This window comes from Bombina bombina, chromosome 4 (assembly GCF_027579735.1).
Source record: "Bombina bombina isolate aBomBom1 chromosome 4, aBomBom1.pri, whole genome shotgun sequence".
NCBI classification, from domain to species: domain Eukaryota; kingdom Metazoa; phylum Chordata; class Amphibia; order Anura; family Bombinatoridae; genus Bombina; species Bombina bombina.
This window is the reverse complement of record NC_069502.1, coordinates 450,704,717-450,726,412: the sequence shown is the minus strand read 5'-3', so window position 1 is coordinate 450,726,412 and position 21,696 is coordinate 450,704,717. Positions and strand designations below refer to the sequence as shown.

Below are 21,696 nucleotides of genomic sequence, written 5' to 3'. Positions count from 1 at the left end.
CCATCCCTAGTAATAATATGCACAATTTATCAAAGCATGACATTTTTGTTATTGATGCTGACATACTACTTGCTTAACCGCAACAAAGTGGATCAACACATAAGTAAAGTCCTTCACCCAAGAAGGACACGACCAGTCAGAAAATCAGATTCAGTAGTAGCATGTACTTGCCAGACTTTACTCTTTTTTGCTCGGGAGCAGCTAATCTTGTATCTCCTGACTTTATGCATGTTTTGTAGGAGAGTCAGATCACTCTAATCCGTATTACAAGTGACGCGTTGTTTAAATTACCTCAAATTCGTGTGCACAAACTTACGGTAATTTACACTTCCAATATTTTCTATGGGCCGTGTTGAGCGGCAGTGTCTAATGGTATTACAAGTTGACAGTAAATGCGATCGCTGGAACACAATCACATTTAACGGTCAAACTTTTTATGTGACCTTTCAGGTTGTGTAAAAAAGTTTTCGTTTTAGCGTTAAATGCAATTAAATTTAACCCATAAACTGCCACACACTCACATCACAAAGTAACCCACTACACTATTAACCCCAAAACCACCACACCCAAAATAAAAAAAACTATACTAACACTAAACTACAGCAATAGTCATTAAAAGGGCCTTTTGTAGGGCATTGCCCTAAAGTGATTTTTTTTTTTTTCACAATAAAATAAAAACTACACCACTCTACAAGTAAACCCCCACCCCAGCCTGGAACAAAAACTACTTAAAAGGGCATTTAGATCTTTTGCTGCCCATAAAAAAACAAAAAAAAAAACACCCAAAAAACCCCCAAAGATGGTACTCACCAAAGATGAATTCGGGTAGCAGTACTTAATCTTCATCCCAGATGTGGTCCATCTTCCATCCCAACATCCTTTTAATGCAGTTACCCGCTGCACACTGATTTTTTAATGCATTACTATTGGCTGATTTTCAATTTCAAATTAGCCAATAGAAAAAGCTGTTATACATCACATTCAAAATTCAGTGTGCAGCTGGTGACCATATCAAGAGGACGTCAGAGACAGAAGTTAAGGAGATGAATGAAATCACTTTAGGGCAATGACCTACAAAAGGCTCTTCTAAGGGCTATTGCTGTAGTTTAGTGTTAGTATAGTTTTTTTTTATTTTGGGGTGGTTTTTTAAGTGGGGTTTTAGAATAGGCATAACTTTTAATTTTTAGTAATTTGTTTGGGGTTTTCTGTAATCGTAGGGTTTTTTGTTTTTTTTTGTAATGGAGTTTTTTTTTTAGTAATGTTAGGTTTTTTATTTTTCAAGTAAGGTAAGGGCTTTTTTCAAGGTTAGTATTCCTTTGGGGTAACTTAGGGGTGTTAGGTTATGAGGGTTAGCTAGTTACTGGGTTTAGATTTTAGTGGGTTATTTTGTGGTGAGGATTGTGGTGCTTTAGGGGTTAACAGTGTAGTGGGTTACTTTGTGGTGGGCTATGCAGCGTATAGGGGTTATTAGAGTAGGGGGCTTATGGTGATTTGGTTTAGCTTGCGAGTATGGATTTTCATTTTTTCCTACATTTCTCACTCCATTGAAAGGCATCCATTTATTCTGTGAGTAGGGGTGTCTGTGATGTTTAGCTGGCTCATTTATTCATAGACTGATTTTTCAAAAGTCAGGCATTTTAAAGATTTTTCAAGCTGGACATTATATTCCTTAATGATTCATTTTAGTTTTTTACTTAAAGTTATGGTAAAGTATCTACAAATGCAATGCTGCATGTGAATAAGAATTTAAAAACAATGTGACTTTCATTCATTATTTTCTTGTAATTTGTGCTTATTAACATATAATACCTATGAAATTGTTGAAATTGTGCTGCCGTTCCTCTGCCCAGCTATTTTCTTACTTTTTTTATGTCACATTTTTTTCATCATCCAATGATAAGCAAGCTGGCGTCCTTTGAAGAAACACACATGCCCCTTCATTGGACTAACAATCTAGTGCATGTTAAAATCTACCCATGAAGAAATGCTGCCCATAGGATGATGTAGGGAGTGGGTGGGGCCGCTCTCTACGTGACAAAGTAAAGCAAGCAGCAAGAAGATATGGGGTAACATTTTTAAAACTACTGATTGAAAAAAAAAAATCCACTATGTAGTAGGTTAAGGAATGTGATAGGGTTATTACATTATTGAAAATTGAAAATTTACCATCACTTTAATCAGTAAGGCTCTCTCTCTCTCTCTCTCTCTCTCTATATATATATATATATATATATATATATATATATATATATATATATATATAATTCTGGCATTTAGATATTTTCCATTTTCATTACCACACCACCATTCTCTTCTCCAGACTTACACAGCATTTTAGTAACCTGCCTCCTCCGATTTTTCTCTTGCTGCAATCTGACATTCTGGTAGCTGTCTCCGTCGGCACCAGATCTTGCCTCTAGAACCTGTAGCATCTTCTCCCTCTTTAGCTGGAGACCAATGAGGAGGTAGAGGATGCTGATGGTGCCCATGGGTAAGAAGAAAAAGAAAACTGTAGTAATCTGAATGATAAGATTGTAAATCCAGGGTGGCCTCACCAAAGTGCAGATGGAAGAATTGGGTACAACACCACGGCTTGCTATATAAAGTGGAACATCACCATGGAGGCTAGTGTTGGGAATAGAGCACAGGATAGAGATGACCCACACTGTGATGATGAGTCTTTTAGCATGGTTTCTGGTAACTACGTACTTGGCACGCAGAGGGTGCACCACAGCTATATACCTTTCCACACTCAACGCAGTCACATTTAAGATGGAGGCAAAGCAGACTGTCTCAAAGAGTAACGTCTTAAAGTAGCAACCACCTTTACCAAAAAGAAATGGGTAGTTACACCACAGCTCATAAAGTTCCAGGGGCATTCCAAGAAGAAGGACAAGCAGGTCAGAAATAGCCAAGCTGAACAGATAGTAATTGGTAGGTGTTCTCATAATTTTGTGTTTGATGATTACAATACAGGTAAGAGTATTTCCTACAACACCAACCAAAAATATCAGCAAGTACACAATGCAGATTGGAGTGAAGTAAGTGGATCTGCGGGGTCCCAGATACTTGAAGAGTAATTCCTCCTCAGTTAGGTTACAGTCATCAGACACAGGATAACCAAACCCTGACACATAATCTGCATGACTCCGGTTTAAGGCGTCTACTTTATCCACGCTACGTGGCAAATCCTTATGGTGCTGAGCAAGCTCTGGACTGGAGCAGTTGTAGAAGGACAAAGACATTTCTCTCTTTTTCTAAACAGGACTATATTCTGCACACCCTGTGGGTAGAAACAACAATGCATTTTATTATACACAAATGTTACAATTATATGTACAGTAATCAAAAAGACTTCAGTTTTTGAAAGGCTATAAAAGCTAAGGGCAATTTTGTATATAAAACAATATCACCTCATATAATTTTCTATAAATATGTAGATTCTTGTTTATCAACACACTGGGGTTAATTAACTAAAACACTCATCCTTATACACATTGTGTGTGTGTATATATATATATATATATATATATATATATATATATACTGTATATACATACATATACACATATACAGTGATCTCTCTTAAGTTCAGGCTCAGATCTGCTTTCTACTCCCACTGACAGCATATTTGGTTGGGCTTTTTGACAGGAGGAAGAAGGTACCTCAGTAGTAGATATTTAGATATCACTGATGGAGATTGTGTAAATGCCTCATCCTTGAATTTTACAACAAAGGGCGTTTGTACAATACGCCCCTGAGACTTGGCTGTAACTTGTACCTCAAGCAGTTTGTGCTTGCTGGGTTTTCCCCATGCTACACTTTCCACCCATCAGCCAATCACACAATGCAGTATACACTGGGATCCTCAGTATGAGTCTCAGAATGTGTGCATATTAAAAGATCGTGCACATTTAGATAAATTAAGTGATTTGGAAAGTTGTTTACTATTACAATCATTAAAGCTTAATTTTAACTTTAGTGTTCGTTAAAAGGGATATGAAACCCATATATTTTATTTTGTGATTCAGAGTATAAATACCAATTTAAAAGAGTTTCCTGTTTACTTCTATTTCAAATGTGCTTTGTTCCCATGCTATTCTGTGTTGAAGAGATACCTAGGTAGACACCTGGAGCACTACATGGCAGGAAATAGTGCTGCTATCTAGTGCTCTGCAAATGGATAACATTCTTCCAAAACTGCTGCCATATAGTCCAGAAATGGGCCGGCTCCTAAGCTTATCTCCCTGCTTTTCAACAAAAAATAACAAGACAATGAAGAGAAATATAATAGAAAGTTTGAAATTAATATTTTACATTTTGTAAAAAATAAGGAGGAAAAATGTTCTAAGAACAGAAAGATAAGGGAGAATGAGAGAGTTTGGGTAAATAAGGAAGGGTTGGCACTTGACAGCCCTAGCTCACAGATACTTATCTCTCTGCGTAAAAGCATATTTTACAGGGATTCTATTAATTTGGAGAAGTTGGTGAGTAAGGTGGTGTTTTTAATGCAAGTATTTTATGTTCGGTTGCTTTTTTGTTATTTTAACTTTGCTAAAAAATAAATGATGGCAGTGGTAAGAGCATGAATACTTTCTGAAAATAAGATATTTTTAAGTTTATCTAATATGCTGTTATGTCTTCTAATTATCTGCATTTACTGGAAGATGCTGCAAAATAACAAACATTCGGCTAGATTACAAATTGTGCGTTAGGGTTAAAAACCAGCGTTAAGATAAGAGGTCCCAATGCTGCTTTTTAACGCCCGCTGGTATTACGAGTCTTGCAGGTACAGGTGTACCGCTCACTTTTTTGGCCAGACTCGGAAATACCGCAAATCCACTTACGTCAATTGCGTATCCTCTTTTTTCAATGGGACTTATAGCGCTGGTATTACAAGTCTTCCAAAAAGTGAGCAGTAGACCCTCTCCTGTCAAGCCTGGTAGCGCATTTTAAAGTCAGTAGTTAAGAGTTTTACACTACAATGCCGTATAAAACTCTTATCTAAAGTGCTAAAAAGTACACTAACACCCATAAACTACCTATTAACCCCTAAACCGAGGCCCCCACACATCGCAAACACTATAATAATTTTTTTAACCCCTAATCTGCCAAACCAGACATCGCCGCCACTATAATAAACATATTAACCCCTAAACCGCCACACTACCACATCGCAAACACTATTTAAATATTATTAACCAGTAATCTGCCGGCCCTAACATCGCCGACACCTACCTACATTTATTAACCCCTAATCTGCCGCCCCCAACATCGCCGCCACTATAATAAAGTTATTAACCCCTAAACCTAAGTCTAACCCTAACCCCCCTAACTTAAATATAATTACAATAAATCTAAATAAAATTACTACAATTCACTAAATTATTCCTATTTAAAACTAAATACTTACCTATTAAATAAACCCTAAGCTAGCAACAATATAACTAATAGTTACATTGTAGCTATCTTAGGGTTTATTTTTATTTTACAGGCAACTTTGTGTTTATTTTAACTAGGAAGAATAGTTATTAAATAGTTATTAACGGCTAGATTTAGAGTTTTGTCGGTAACGACCCGCGTAGCTAACGCTGGCTTTTTTCTGGCCGCACCTTTAAAATAACTCTGGTATTGAGAGTCCACAGAATGGCTGCGTTAGGCTCCAAAAAAGGAGCGTACAGCATATTTAACGCCACTGCAACTCTCAATACCAGAGTTGCTTACGGAAGCGGCCAGCTTAAAAAACGTGCTCGTGCACGATTCCCCCATAGGAAACAATGGGGCTGTTTGAGCTGAAAAAAAAACTAACACGCCCCATTGTTGTTTGCTATGGGGAAACACTTCCTACGTCTGCAACTAACACTCTAACATGTACCCCGAGTCTAAAAACCCCTAACCTTACACTTATTAACCCCTATTCTGCCGCCCCCGCTATCGCTGACCCCTGTATATTATTTTTAACCCCTAATCTGCCGCTCCGTTAACCACCGCTACTTACATTATCCCTATGTACCCCTAATCTGCTGCCCCTAACACCGCCGACCCCTATATTATATTTATTAACCCCTAATCTGCCCTCCACAATGTTGCCTCCACCTGCCTACACTTATTAACCCCTAATCTGCCGAGCGGACCGCACCGCTATTATTATAAAGTTATTAACCCCTAATCCGCCTCACTAACCCTATAATAAATAGTATTAACCCCTAATCTGCCCTCCCTAACAGCGCCGACGCCTAACTTCAATTATTAACCCCTAATCTGCCGACTGGAGCTCACTGCTATTCTAATAAATGTATTAACCCCTAAAGCTAAGTCTAACCCTAACACTAACACCCCCCTAAATTAAATATAATTTTAATCTAACGAAATTAATTAACTCTTCTTAAATAAATTATTCCTATTTAAAGCTAAATACTTACCTGTAAAATAAATCCTAATATAGCTACAATATAAATTATAATTATATTATAGCTATTTTAGGATTAATATTTATTTTACAGGTAATTTTGTATTTATTTTAACCAGGTACAATAGCTATTAAATAGTTAAGAACTATTTAATAGCTAAAATAGTTAAAATAATTACAAATTTACCTGTAAAATAAATCCTAACCTAAGTTACAATTAAACCTAACACTACACTATCAATAAATAAATTAAATAAAATACCTATAATTATCTACAATTAAACCTAACACTACACTATCAATAAATAAATTAAATACAATTCCTAAAAATAAATACAATTAAATAAACTAACTAAAGTACAAAAAATAAAAAAGAACTAAGTTACAAAAAAGAAAAAAATATTTACAAACATTAGAAAAATATTACAACAATTTTAAACTAATTACACCTACTCTAAGCCCCCTAATAAAATAACAAATCCCCCCAAAATAAAAAAATGCCCTACCCTATTCTAAATTACTAAAGTTCAAAGCTCTTTTGGGGCTTAGTGTTAGGTTTATTTAAGGGGGGTTTGGGTTAGATTAGGGGTATGTGGGTGGTGGGTTGTAATGTTGGGGGGGTATTGTATGGTTTTTTTTACAGGCAAAAGAGCTGAATTTCTTGGGGCATGCCCCGCAAAGGGCCCTGTTCAGGGCTGGTAAGGTAAAAGAGCTTTGAACTTTAGTAATTTAGAATAGGGTAGGGCATTTTTTTATTTTGGGGGGCTTTGTTATTTTATTAGGGGGCTTAGAGTAGGTGTAATTAGTTTAAAATTGTTGTAATATTTTTCTAATGTTTGTAAATATTTTTTTATTTTTTGTAACTTAGTTCTTTTTTATTTTTTGTACTTTAGTTAGTTTATTTCATTGTATTTATTTGTAGGAATTGTATTTAATTTATTTATTGATAGTGTAGTGTTAGGTTTAATTGTAGATAATTATAGGTATTTTATTTAATTTATTTATTGATAGTGTAGTGTTAGGTTTAATTGTAACTTAGGTTAGGATTTATTTTACAGGTAAATTTGTAATTATTTTAACTATTTTAGCTAATAAATAGTTCTTAACTATTTAATAGCTATTGTACCTGGTTAAAATAAATACAAAGTTACCTGTAAAATAAATATTAATCCTAAAATAGCTATAATATAATTATAATTTATATTGTAGCTATATTAGGATTTATTTTACAGGTAAGTATTTAGCTTTAAATAGGAATAATTTATTTAATAAGAGTTAATTAATTTCGTTAGATTAAAATTATATTTAACTTAGGGGGGTTTTAGTGTTAGGGTTAGACTTAGCTTTAGGGGTTAATACATTTATTAGAATAGCGGTGAGCTCCAGTCGGCAGATTAGGGGTTAATAATTGAAGTTAGGTGTCGGCGATGTTAGGGAGGGCAGATTAGGGGTTAATACTATTTATTATAGGGTTATTGAGGCAGGAGTGAGGCGGATTAGGGCTTAATAACTTTATTATAGTAGCGGTGCGGTCCGCTCGGCAGTGTAGACAGGTGGAGGCGACGTTGAGGGGGGCAGATTAGGGGTTAATAAATATAATATAGGGGTCGGCGGTGTTAGGGGCAGCAGATTAGGGGTACATAAGTATAACGTAGGTGGCGGTCGGCAGATTAGGGGTTAATTATTGTAGGTAGCTGGCGGCGACATTGTGGGGGGCAGGTTAGGGGTTAATAAATATAGTATAGGGGTCGGCGGTGTTAGGGGCAGCAGATTAGGGGTATATAAGTATAACGTAGGTGGCGGTCGGCAGATTAGGGGTTAAAAAAATGTAATCGAGTGGCGGCGATGTGGGGGGGGCTCAGTTTAGGGGTACATAGGTAGTTTATGGGTGTTAGTGTACTTTAGTGTACAGTAGTTAAGAGCTTTATGAACCGGCGTTAGCCCAGAAAGCTCTTAACTACTGACTTTTTTCTGCGGCTGGAGTTTTGTCGTTAGAATTCTAACGCTCACTTCAGCCACGACTCTAAATACTGGAGTTAGAAAGATCCCATTGAAAAGATAGGATACGCAATTGACGTAAGGGGATCTGCGGTATGGAAAAGTCGCGGCTGAAAAGTGAGCGTTAGACCCTTTTTTGAATGACTCCAAATACCGGCGGTAGCCTAAAACCAGCGTTAGGAGCCTCTAACGCTGGTTTTCACGGCTACCGCCAAACTCCAAATCTAGGCCTAACTATTTAATAACTACCTAGTTAAAATAAAGACAAATTTACCTGTAAAATAAAACCTACCCTAAGTTACAATTACACCTAACACTACACTATAATTAAATAAATTACCTAAACTAAATACAATTCATTACAATTTTAAAAATTAAGTACAAAAAAGAAAAAACACTAAATTACAGAAAATAATAAAATAATTACAAGATTTTTAAACTAATTACACCTACTCTAATCTCCCTAACAAAATAAAAAAGCCCTCCCAAAATAATAAAAAGCCCTACCCTACACTAAAATACAAATAGCCGTTAAAAGGGCCTTTTGTGGGGCATTGCCCCAAAGTAATCAGCTCTTTTACCGGTAAAAAAAAATTACAAATACCCCCCCAACATTAAAACCCACCACCCACACAACCAACCCTACTTTAAAACCCACCCAATCCCCCTTTAAAAAAACCTAACACTAAGCCTATGAAGATCACCCTACCGTGAGACGTCTTCACCCAACCGGGCAGAAGTGGTCCTCCAGATGGGCAGAAGTCTTAATCCAAGCTGAGCAGAAGAGGTCCTCCAGACGGGCAGACGGCATCTTGTATCTTCATCCATCTGGCGCGGAGCGGCTCCATCTTCAAGACATCCGACGCAGAGCATCCTTCTCGGCCGACGACTAAAGACAAATGAATGTTCCTTTAAGTGACGTCATACAAGAGGGCGTCCCTTCAATTCCGATTGGCTGATAGAATTCTATCAGCCAATCGGAATTAAGGTAGGAAAAATCCTCAGCCAATAGGATTGAAGTTCAATCCTATTGGCTGTTCCAATCAGCCAATAGAATGTGAGGTCAATCCTATTGGCTGATTGCATCAGCCAATAGGATTTTTATTACCTTAATTCCGATTGGCCAATCGGAAATCAAGGGACGCCATCTTGGATGATGTCCTTTAAAGGACCAGTCATTCAGTCATCGGCCGTCGGATGAAGAGGATACTCCGTGTCGGATGTCTTGAAGATGGACCCGCTCCGCTCCGGAAAGATGAAGATAGAAGATGCTGCCTGGATGAAGCCTTCTGCCGGTCTGGATGTCCTCTTCTGGCCGGATAGGATGAAGATTTCTGACCCTCTGGAGGACAACTTGTGCCCGGCTGGGTGAAAACGGCTCAAGGTAAGGTGATCTTCAAGGGGGTAGTGTTAGGTTTTTTTAAGGGGGGATTGGGTGGGTTTTAGAGTAGGGTTGGGTGTGTGGGTGGTGGGTTTTAATGTTGGGGGGGTATTTTATTTTTTTTTACAGGTAAAAGAGCTGATTACTTTGGGGCAATGCCCCGCAAAATGCCCTTTTAAGGGCTATTTGTAATTTAGTATAGGGTAGGGAATTTTATTATTTTGGGGGGCTTTTTTATTTAATTAGGGGGATTAGATTAGGTGTAATTAGTTTAAAATTCTTGTAATTCTTTTTTTTTTCTGTAATTTAGTGGGGGGTTTTTCCGTAATTTAGTTTATTTTTTTTTAATTGTGATTAATTGTAGGTAGTTTAGGTAATTAGTTTAATGATAGTGTAGTGTTAGGTGTAATTGTAACTTAGGTTAGGGTTTATTTTACAGGTACTTTTGTACTTATTTTAGCTAGGTAGTTGTTAAATAGTTAATAACTATTTAATAACTATTCTACCTAGTTATAAAATAAATACAAAGTTGCCTGTAAAATAAATATAAATCCTAAGCTAGCTACAATGTAACTATTAGTTATATTGTAGCTAGCTTAGGGTTTATTTTATCGGTAAGTATTTAGTTTTAAATAGGATTCATTTATTTAATTATGTTAAATTTATTTAGTTTAATTTAAATTATATTTAAGTTAGGGGGGGTTAGACTTAGGGTTAGACTTAGGTTTAGGGGTTAATAAATTTAATATAGTAGCGGCGACGTTGGGGGTCAGCAGATTAGGGGTTAATAAATGTAGGTAGGTGTCGGCGATGTTAGGGACGGCAGATTAGGGGTTAATAAAATGTAACTAGTGTTTGCGAGGCGGGAGTGCGGCAGTTTAGGGGTTAATATATTTATTAAAGTGGTGGCAATGTCCGGTCGGCAGATTAGGGGTTAAACATTGTAGTTAAATGTTTCCGATGTGGGGGGGGGCTCGGTTTAGGGGTTAATAGGTAGTTTATGGGTATACACAAAATGATATATCAGTGCTAATAAGCTAAATAACTCCTATACAACTCCAGAGAGGGTGTATAGAAATGGTTAAAAATGACAATAGCAATTTAAAAATACTCAAAACAGGTTACATAAAACAGGTTATATAGAATAAACCTAAAAGATCAAAATCAAATGCATATAAAGCTTAATTACAATGATATTAATAATCCAGATAAGGTATTAAACTATTAAAAACAACATGTATATCGAAAAATACCTAAAAAGTCCAAATGTAAGCAAGTGCAAAGTCCCATACAGAGATGAGCCGATTTTCAAGTCTCTGAAATGGTTTTTAGGGATTACCCAAGTAGATGCTGCTTCTCATTTGATGATTTTTTCTCTGATCACCCAGGTGAACAAAACTAGGGCAAAGGAGTAAAAGAAGCGCAAAAACAGTCTTGAGCAATTTATTCAGAACAAAGAGATATATAAACATAAAAACTTACACTCAGGTAAGCGTAGATGTTCCCCCAAATCACACACAGTATAGTCCAGTCAAAGCTAGCGCCAGTCTGGGTCCTATTCAGCAAACTAAACGTCATATTGCTTAAACACTACTTTACCCTTGATAAAGTTCGGCCGAGATCCGAACGAAACGCGTAGGGATATTCTGGGGATTGTAGTCAGTCTTTACTGACAGTTGTGCGGCCTGAGAGGGATCCATCTGAAGGGGGACGCTCCAAATCCTGCTCCTTACTGACGTCAGATGCCGACTTGTGTTTGGCGGCTTGTTTCCATCACAGACGTTTAGTTTGCTGAGTAGGACCCAGACTGCCGCTGGCTTTGACTGGACTATACTGTGTGTGATTTGGGGGAATATCTACGCTTACCTGAGTGTAAGTTTTTATGTTTATATATCTCTTTGCTCTGAATAAATTGCTCAAGACTGTTTTTGTTCTTCTTTTACTCCTTTGTCCTAGGTAGTTTATGGGTGTTAGTGTACTTTTAGCACTCTAGTTAAGAGTTTTATGTTCCGGCGTTAGCCCATAAAATTCCTAACTACTGACTTTGAAATGCGGTAGGAGTCTGAACAGCAGAGGGTCTACCGCTCACTTTTTCAGGTGATCGTAATACCGGCATTATGCAAATCCCATTAAAAAGATAGGATACGCAATTGACGTAAAGGGATTTGTGGTAAGCTAAAATCACGGAAAAAAAGTGAGCGGTAGACCCTTTCATGCCTGACTTGTAATACCAGCGGGTGTTAAAAAGCAGCTTTGGCACCCCTCAACGCTGCTTTTTAAGGCTAACGCAAGATTCGTAATCTAGCCGATAGTTAGTCAGCTCTTGGTCAGAAATACATTACTGGGAATTGGCTGTAAACATCTGGTGAGCCAATTACAAGAAGCATATGTGTGTAGCCACCAATCATCAGCTAGCTACCAGTAGTGCTTTGCTGCTGCTGAAAATATGTACCAATGTTTTTAAACAAAGCATCCCAAGAAAACAAAGTAGATTTGACTAAATAAGTGCATTTAAAAGTGTCTTAAAATGACATACTCTATCTGAATCTAGAAAGTTTAATTCATGTCCCTTTAACATAGAAGTACTTCAGCTGCCTTTGAATCCAGCCCAATGACTTGACCTATTGCCCTAAAGCCCTCTTACTAGGCAAATATTTATTAAACGCCTCTCCAGCTTTAACAGTGTTATTCTAAGCAGCTGATTCAATAGTACAGCTCACTTATCTCCCAATTGATTAGTGAATCAGCTTCCTAGAATAACATAGGAGCTGATAAAGCTTTTACTAAATTGCGCTCACTCAGGTGACTTCCTTGTTCAGCCCTTTACCCTGCTCTCAGGCTTGTCAATCAGTCCAGGCTTTCTAACTGAACACATGGGTGAGCCAATCACAATCAATATATATATATTATGCAGCCACCAATCAACAGCTAGAACCTAGGTTCTCTGCTGCTCTTGAGCTTGCCTAGATAAACATTTCAGCAAACCATAACAAGAGAAGGAAGTACATTAATAATAGAAGTAAATTTGGAAGTTGTTTAAAATTGTATTCTCTATCTGAACCATGAAAGAAAATGTTTGGTTTCATGTCCCTTTAGGTCTTCCACCTTTGAGTTGGTGGTGAGATTAGGGGGAGCAAACCTGCTCCTCAATGCTCTAAAGCTGAGGAATGAGTGCCCAGTTTTTAATAATCCTATTAAAAACAGGAGCACTTTCATTAATCAAATTTTAAATTACACTGCTTTTGTTAAAATACTTACCTTTTCTTTCTGCAAGCTTCTCCAGCCCGTCGCAAGCCTCTTCTTAGGTCAGGAATGACGATTCCGGCATCCTCCAATCATGGCTTTCCCCCCTGGGGGAATCATTGCCTAAAGCAACGCCATGATTGGTGGAAGGCCGGAATCATTATTTCTGACATCGGCAGAGGCTTGCGATGGGTGGAGGAAGCACTGGAGCAGCTTGCAGAAAGAAAAGGTAAGTATTTTAACAAAAGCAGTGTAATTTAAATTTTGATGAATGAAAGTGCCCATGTTTTTAATAGTATTATTAAAAACCGGGCACTCATTCCTCAAAATTTACATTCACTTTTAGCCCAGCACTGTGTCAAGACTGGCTATATGTAGCACAGCACCAGAAAATGCACCATAATTATACAAACAGGAATATAGACTTCCTAGAGAGATGCAAGGTAGACCCAATGCTCAATAAGATATTATTTTATAAAACATATGAAGAAAGAATATAATATATATATATATAACATTTTGGAAACCTATGTCTGATATTAACCAACTAAACAAATACATTATTACAGTTACAGCACAGAACCCCCTGTATTATTTCTGGTCACTGAAACAGAGGTTATGTGACTGGCTGTCTCTAGAGCTTATTTGGCTTAACCTGCATATATATTATGTAAAGAATACTAGAAAGTCACAAGTGTTCTTCTCAGTTAAGCTTTTAACTCATCATAGGAAATGTATACAGATAACAGAAATTGATTTTTATCTTCTTATTTTATAACATATGCACACTGTAGATTAGTGAGCACTTCTAAGAATTGTTAGATAGCTTGTTATCTGCCATAACTACCATTAAGTCTTGGCTTTAAAATAATAACATAACATCCTTATCAAACTACACATTTGCCTTTGTCTCACTCTCTGACACTCCCATCATGTCATGTGAAAAAATTACTGCAACTCCTTCTATGGCTCATGTTTATTTCTTAGCATTAAGTAGGTTGCTGTTCCCCATTGGTTTTTCAAAGATGCTACTATTCTAAGGGACCGGACCTCTGAATAAAAAGTTCTTAAAGTTAAAAACAAAAAGTCTGTGTGTCTCTGTGAGCATGTGCCTGGTCGACTCTGAGTCTGTCTGATGCTGAGTGTGCCTGTCTATCTCTAGTTCTGTCACTGTATTATATAAGTGGTATAGAGCATCAAAGAGACATTAAACCAACATTTTTTCTTTCATGATTTAGAAAGAGAATGCAATTTTAAACATCTTTCTAATTTACTTCTATTATCTAATTTGTTTTATTCTCTTGATATTCTTTGCTGAAAAGCATATCTAGATATGCTCTGTAGCTGCTGATTGGTTGCTGCACGTAGAAGCCTTGTGTGATGGGCTCACCCATGTGCATTGCTTTTCTTCAACTAAGGATATGTAAAAAATGAAGCAAAATGAAGCAAAATAAATAATAGAAGTAAATTGTAATGTTGTTTAAATTTGTATTCTTTATCTGAATCATGAAAGAAAGATTTTGGGTTTAGTGGCCCTTTAATATCACATAGGAATACAATCCATACAGCTTACATTTTGTGCTGGTATTAAATGTCTATGGTTAACGGGTTAATCATTAGTGGGCTAATATAATGCACCCTACAAGCTTTAGATCATTTCAATATAGTTCCATATAGAATAAGATTTATTTTCACACAGTCTTGTTAGAATACTTTATCTAGCTAACACATTAGGTTACTTTATCTCTTTAGCACTTTAGCGTTTTAAAGTTGGACATTGCACTGCAGTTAATCTTCATATTTCTAGTAAAAAGTGTTCACAAATTAGATCTTCAGCAAAATGTTTCCTAGGGCATACCAAGAGCAAAGTTAATCTATATATTCCATTTATACAACTGTTAAGCTGTAAAATGTATATAATGCATATGAGTTATAATTTAGTGAAAATAAAATCTTAGATTCCCCAAACGTGCTATTTACCATAAATTGGCAGTCTCATTAAGATTACAATCATCCTTAGCTCTTCCCCTTGTTCCCCTACTACTATACTAATATCTCAGATTGATTAACTGGATTGACATCCGACACATTTAGGAATAACACAGAATGCTAGATTTAGTTAGTACCTAGCGACTTTTGAGTAAGAAGTAAGCATAATCCTCCCCTAACTTTAGCTACCTCAGATTCATAATTTCATTATACTCATTGATAGATGGATAGATGGAATGGTTTTTGGTCATTTCCACTCAGAATGCTGGATATAGCACCTAGCGACTTTTGAGGAAACATATCCCTCCCCTCACTTAAGTCACACCAGATTCACATGAGACAAGGTTCCCTTTAAGAATTACATTGCACACTCATTGATAGATGGAATGTAATTTTGGCAATCTCCAAGACCTCTCATAAAAGTCTCCCTCCCTATTCCATCTAGTTAAGCCAGCCAGACATTACCATTAGAGTTCCCTTTTAGCAGATATCTGTATATGTCTGTTTCAGCCTCTGAGTGTCTCTTTACCTCAGTGTCTGACTCTAACTCTTTCCCTCATATATCTCAGTCTGACTCATTGTCACTCACTGTAGTAAAACACAGATTGTGAACTACAATTAAGATATTGTGCTAGTTTAATCATGAGTGTCTTTTATTCATATAATTTAAGTTAAATTGCAAAATAATCATTTGACAGTATGGAACTTAAAATGTAAAAAGATAATTTGAGAGATATATCTGCTATTATTTGCCTACAGTCAGTCTGGTATGTCTACACAGGAATATACTCTAGAGTTGTCGTCTTTTAGATTTGGGAGGCCTCATAAACATTTGCACATCATGACTAATTTGCTATTGTATTGTGTGTGAAATAAACACACTTCCAGTCAAAATACTTTAAGTGTTGTGTCAGCAAAAAAAAATCTTTCTGTTGTCATTGTCAATCTATTGACAAGTCAAAAATGTTGAATGACTTCACCTAGATTTTTTTTCTCAATTTTTGGTCCTGATGCAGACAATATTTATAGGCAGTGTCTTGCTATCTGCATGCACTAACACCTACCTGGTTGATGTAGATTCTGGCTGGCAGGGCAGCACTAGCATGAAAGATCAGTGTCCACTTCCAGTTCCATCATTTAACTGCGGAACGCTGACACTCACTGGCGCTGAGTGAGCTGACTGACATGCAGTCTGCAGCTGCCTGGCCAGTAGTCCCGGCTTCCTTCCCGTGCAGCGGTGCATGCTATGGTAGGCGGAGCTTAGACTCACTCCGGAAACAGACTGATGTCATACAGACCCGATCGGGCACAACCCGGTGTCTTAAATTAAACCGTCCACCATAGGAATTTGTATACTGCGTCACTTCCGTTGACGTTTAATCAGCTGGTGGAGGTGTGTGGCGCTCACTGCACATGCGCTAGAGGCCCAAACTCCTTACAACAGCTGATGAGGAATTATGTGGCACGCGTACGTTACTGGTTACAAAATCACAATGAACAAGCGGTCTGTCATTGGATTTTGTAACCAGAAAGGGTTCCATTCCATGTAGGAATAAGTTGCAGCATCCAGATTAAAACCATTTCCTCTTAAATTAATTACAACAGAAAGAAAAGTAACATTCTATTCAAAGTTAAAAGAATTGCATAAGGTTTTAACAATTGTCAATATGGAGTAAAACAAATGGGTTAATAGTGGTTGTTAGATCACAGGCAACAAGCTTTACATAAATACGTTTGGTGTCAGTCATTCTCAAGACATTCAATAAATGACAAAATTTAATACCAGGTAATCACATTATCATAGAACAGTTAATAAAAGGTATCACACTACAAAAGCAGCTGCAAATGGCAAAGAGATGTTCAAAATAAGATGAAATTACAAAAGTATAAGAAACTACCATTCACATTTTTCATGCTTTATGTTTTCTATATACATGTTTTTGAATCCCTGTACTATGTAGGCATATATGAGCTATAGTGCCTGTTTGGGATATGCTTTGCCAAGTGCATAAATTACTTAAAGGGACAGTAATGTCAAAACTTGTATTTCATGGTTCAGATAGAGCATGCAAACTGTAAAAAAAGTTTGGGCAAATAAAGGTGATCCCTGTATTATCTAGGCATATATGAGCTTTAGTGCCTGTTTGGGATATCCTTTGCCAAGTGCATAAATTACTTAAAGGGACAGTAATGTCAAAATTTTTATTTCATGGTTCAGATAGAGCATGCAATGTAAAACATCTTTCCAATATACTTCAATTATCTCATTTGCTTTGTTCTCTTGGTATACTTTGTTGAATAGCAATGTACAACAGGGAGTTAGCTGCTGGTTGGTGGCTCCATATATATTTCTATTCTCATTGGCTCACCAATTGTGCTCAGCTAGCTCCCAGTAGTGCATCTCTGCTCCTTCAACAAAGGATACCAAACAATAAAGTAAATTAGATAATAGAGCATACAATGTTAAACAACTTTCCATTTCACGTCTATTTGAATCACAACAGAAAAAAAAAAAGAGAGATTGTTATGTCCCTTTATGTTGTACAGTGCTATTAGGAGAATCATATTTTAGATAGGGCTAATTAGAATAGGGAAGTAATATGTTTTGTTTTTAAACAACAGTACAGTCAGAGTACCGGTATGAATAGTAGAAAGTGAACTTCAGTTGGAGAGTATTATACAGTTTTAAGATTGTGAAATCTTAGCACATATATAGCCAGGGGAGGATTAAAAAGAAAAGCAGTTAGATTAGAGCTATCAGTCAGGGACAAGAAGTATACATATGGAATGCAATACCTTGACGAAAATGTTAAAGGGACAGTGTACTATAAAATTTATTATAAAATTTTGCGTCTCCTTAACTTGTTTCCAATTACTTTTTATAGCAGCTGCAGAGTTTAAAATGTATGGGAATGTATGTATCTGATGAAAAAAATATTCATAAAATGTATTTATAAAAGTTCAAAGTTATATGGTTAATGGCTATTTTATGATATATATTTTTTTTAAAAAAAATATTATTGTTACTGTAAAATATACATATATGTTATATGTATATTTTGAGAATAATTTAGTACATCTATAATAATTATTTACATTAATTATTAATATTTTTCTGAATTTTATATTTAATAAATACATAACGCACCTTAATATAACTCATGTCTGGTTAGCGCACATGAACAATTAGCGTACACATTAGTCCGATAGGAATACACTAATTCTACATGTGCGCTATCCCGACATGAGTTATATTAAGGTGCGTTATATATTTATTAAATAAAAAATATTGAAAAATATTAATAATTAATGTAAATAATTATTATACATGTACTAAAATAGTCTAAAAAATACATAGACTTTATATCCTATAATATAAAAGGCCAAGTGTGTTTGTCCGAAGCTGTCATTCGCAGTAGAGACACCATGAGGACAAACACACTTGGCCTTACCTGACACGCTGTTTGCGGCAAAAGTGCGCGTGGCCGGAGGGAGCGTGGGCGTGGCCAAGAAGGAGCATGGGCGTGGCATGGTTCGGGGCGTGGTCGGGCAATGGCGGGTGAGTGGCGGTGGCGTGGTTGGGTGCGGTCAGCACGTGAGAGAGGAGAGAGAAATAGAAAGAGAGGGGGAGAGACAAGAGATAGGAAAGAGCTAAAGAGAGGGGGGAGAACAGAAGAGAGGGGAAAGAACAGAAGAGAGGGGAGAGAGAGAGCAAAATAGAGGGGAAAGAGCAAACGAGAGGGGAAAGAGCAAAATAGAGGGGAGAGAGAGCAAAAGAGAGGGGAAGAGAGAGAAAAAGAGAGGGGAGAGAGACAGAGCAAAAGAGAGGGGGGGGGAGAGAGAGAGCAAAAGAGAGCAAACATTTTACATAGTGGATGTCTCATAAAAAGTCATATTTGATTTAGAAAAACACTTGGAGTTCAAAATATATGTCAATTAAAAAAAAAATTGAATTTCGTGATAAGCTTCAATTTTTTGCCAGATATGGCATTGTTCACAGCCTGAGGTAAAATATGGCTTATTATTCTCATATACATCTTACATTAAATGCATTTAATACATTGTGCTGGTTAAAATAAATTTTAGGCCTTTTTCTGATACTGAAAAAAATAGTATTATTTTAATTAATAAAATACAAAACGTCTGAGCATTTATTTGTAACAGAGGTTTTGTAAAGGTTTTATCTATTCCCTGAGAATGTGGGGCATATACTTTACACTTTAAAACACAAGAAACATTTATTGAAATTCAAATCTAAAAAAAAATGTTATATATATATATATATATATATATATATATATATATATATATATATATATATATATATATATACTAAATATATGGTTTTGAGACAGTTGTTCATTACTGTGACTGTGCTTCTCTCTATGTGTATTTAGTCTCCCTATGGGGAAAAGGGACAACCAGACATAGGGCTCGATGATTGAAAGCTCTCTGGGCTGGCGAGATTATTAAAGAATGCTCGCCAGTCCTTCTATTTCCCTTGTGGAATGATCTAAAGCCATTTTTTACCCTGAAAACAGGGTGTCTCGCTAAGGGGCGTATACTGCATTTTCATATGAAATGTGCACAACAAAATTCGTATTTTAAACATTATACAAAACAAATATTTGAATAATTCACACAAAAATAAGCAGGGAAAAATTGTATTGTTAAGGTGCATCAAAAATCGTAACAAAATTCTTCACCAAAAATCGTATGTTAACAAAAACGTAAAATTAGTATCTAATTTACACAGGAATAAATCAAATTAAATATTCACCGTGTAAATTGTAATTGTAGTACACTGAATGTGCAAAAATCACACAGAAATTTGAATTTATAAATACAAAATGCAAAGCGTAATTGTTGTTTTTTCATAAAATGGGCTGAACATGGGCGTTCCATGGGCGTATATGACAATGTCTCACTAATCCCAGCGTAATTCTAGATTTTCGCAATGCAGATATCACAGTTTTTTCTCGCCAACTAAAAGGTGGCGAGCTTTTGTCAAAACAATACGAACACTTATAACCCCAATAGAAAAACAAATGCATACGAACATATAGGCGAATGTAAGATGCTATAAGCAGAAAGCAGCGTAATGTGAGTTATATTGGCTGCAGGATTTTAATTTTAAAGTGCTCCCCCTGCTCTCTGCTAACGTCGCACTAAGGAGCGAAGTTTCCCTATCCAGCGAGCTCCATTACTTTTAATAGGAGCCATCTCGCAACTCGCAGGGACTGCCCCTTTTTTAAGATCATTGCACCGGGGCAGCCCTGCGAGTGTCAGCGAGAAAAAGAAGGTTTGAGCTGGCGAACAATATATCATCGAGCCCATAGACTTCTTGCTCAGTGTGCATAGAGGAATATGGCTACACCTCACGGACGAAGCCTAATGAAGGCCGAAATGATTGTCTGGGGTTGCTGTGTTCCTTCTTCATATAGGAATTGCCTGGGGGAACCAATAACACGAGGCATCTTTGTGCAGCCACCAATCAGCTGCTACTGAGCCTATCTAGATATGAATCCTATCTTTCTTTAGAATGATTTGTTATTACATTAGGAAAATATCAACTGCACAACATTTACTATAACATAAAAGCTTGAGCTACACATAAGGAACTGACAGGTATCTAACATATGCTTGATGCACAGTAAAAGCTATCAATGAAACTGACATAACTTTTATTACAAGTAGCTTTATTTATAAAAAACATAAGAATGCTTATTTTCAAAATGTCAATCCGTTCATGTGTATTTTGTGATTCAGCCAGGGCATAGCATTATTTTTTTTATTTTCTAACTTAATTTGAGTTGATTCAAATTTGTTTCATTCTTTGTTGAAGAGATACCTAGGTAGACTCTGGATCACTATGGCCTAGATTTGGAGTTTGGCGTTAGCCGTGAAAACCAGCGTTAGAGGCTCCTAACGCTGGTTTTAGGCTACCTCCGGTATTTGGAGTCACTCAAAAAAGGGTCTAACGCTCACTTTTCAGCCGCGACTTTTCCATACCGCAGATCCCCTTACGTCAATTGCGTATCCTATCTTTTCAATGGGATCTTTCTAACTCCGGTATTTAGAGTTGTGTCTGAAGTGAGCGTTAGAACTCTAACGACAAAACTCCAGCCGCAGGAAAAAAGTCAGTAGTTAAGAGCTTTCTGGGCTAACGCCGGTTTATAAAGCTCTTAACTACTGTACTCTAAAGTACACTAAAACCCATAAACTACCTATGTACCCCTAAACCGAGGTCCCTCCACATCGCCGCAACTCGATTAAATTTTTTAACCCCTAATCTGCCGACCGCCAACTACATTATCCTTATGTACCCCTAATCTGCTGCCCCTAACACCGCCGACCCCTGTATTATATTTATTAACCCCTAATCTGCCCCCCACAACGTCGCCGCCAGCTACCTACACTTTTTAACCCCTAATCTGCTGACCGCAAAGAGCCGCCACCTACGTTATCCTTATGTACCCCTAATCTGCTGCCCCTAACACCGCGGACCCCTATATTATATTTATTAACCCCTAATCTGCCCCCTCAACGTCGCCTCCACCTGCCTACACTTATTAACCCCTAATCTGCCGAGCGGACCGCACCGCTACTATAATAAAGTTATTAACCCCTAATCCGCCTCACTAACCCTATAATAAATAGTATTAACCCCTAATCT

The 21,696-nt window shown here is 36.9% G+C and overlaps 1 protein-coding gene across 1 annotated transcript in view; it reads right to left on the bottom strand.

Annotated features, from left to right (window-relative positions):
* The window catches only part of NMUR1 (neuromedin U receptor 1), a 195,925-nt gene that overhangs the window by 154,261 nt on the left and 19,968 nt on the right, over positions 1 to 21,696 (bottom strand). Inside the window, exon 2 of the mRNA XM_053710302.1 lies at positions 2,327 to 3,283. Coding sequence (XP_053566277.1) covers positions 2,327 to 3,245 — 919 coding nt within the window. The 5' untranslated portion in view covers positions 3,246 to 3,283. The remainder of the gene's footprint in view (positions 1 to 2,326; positions 3,284 to 21,696) is intronic.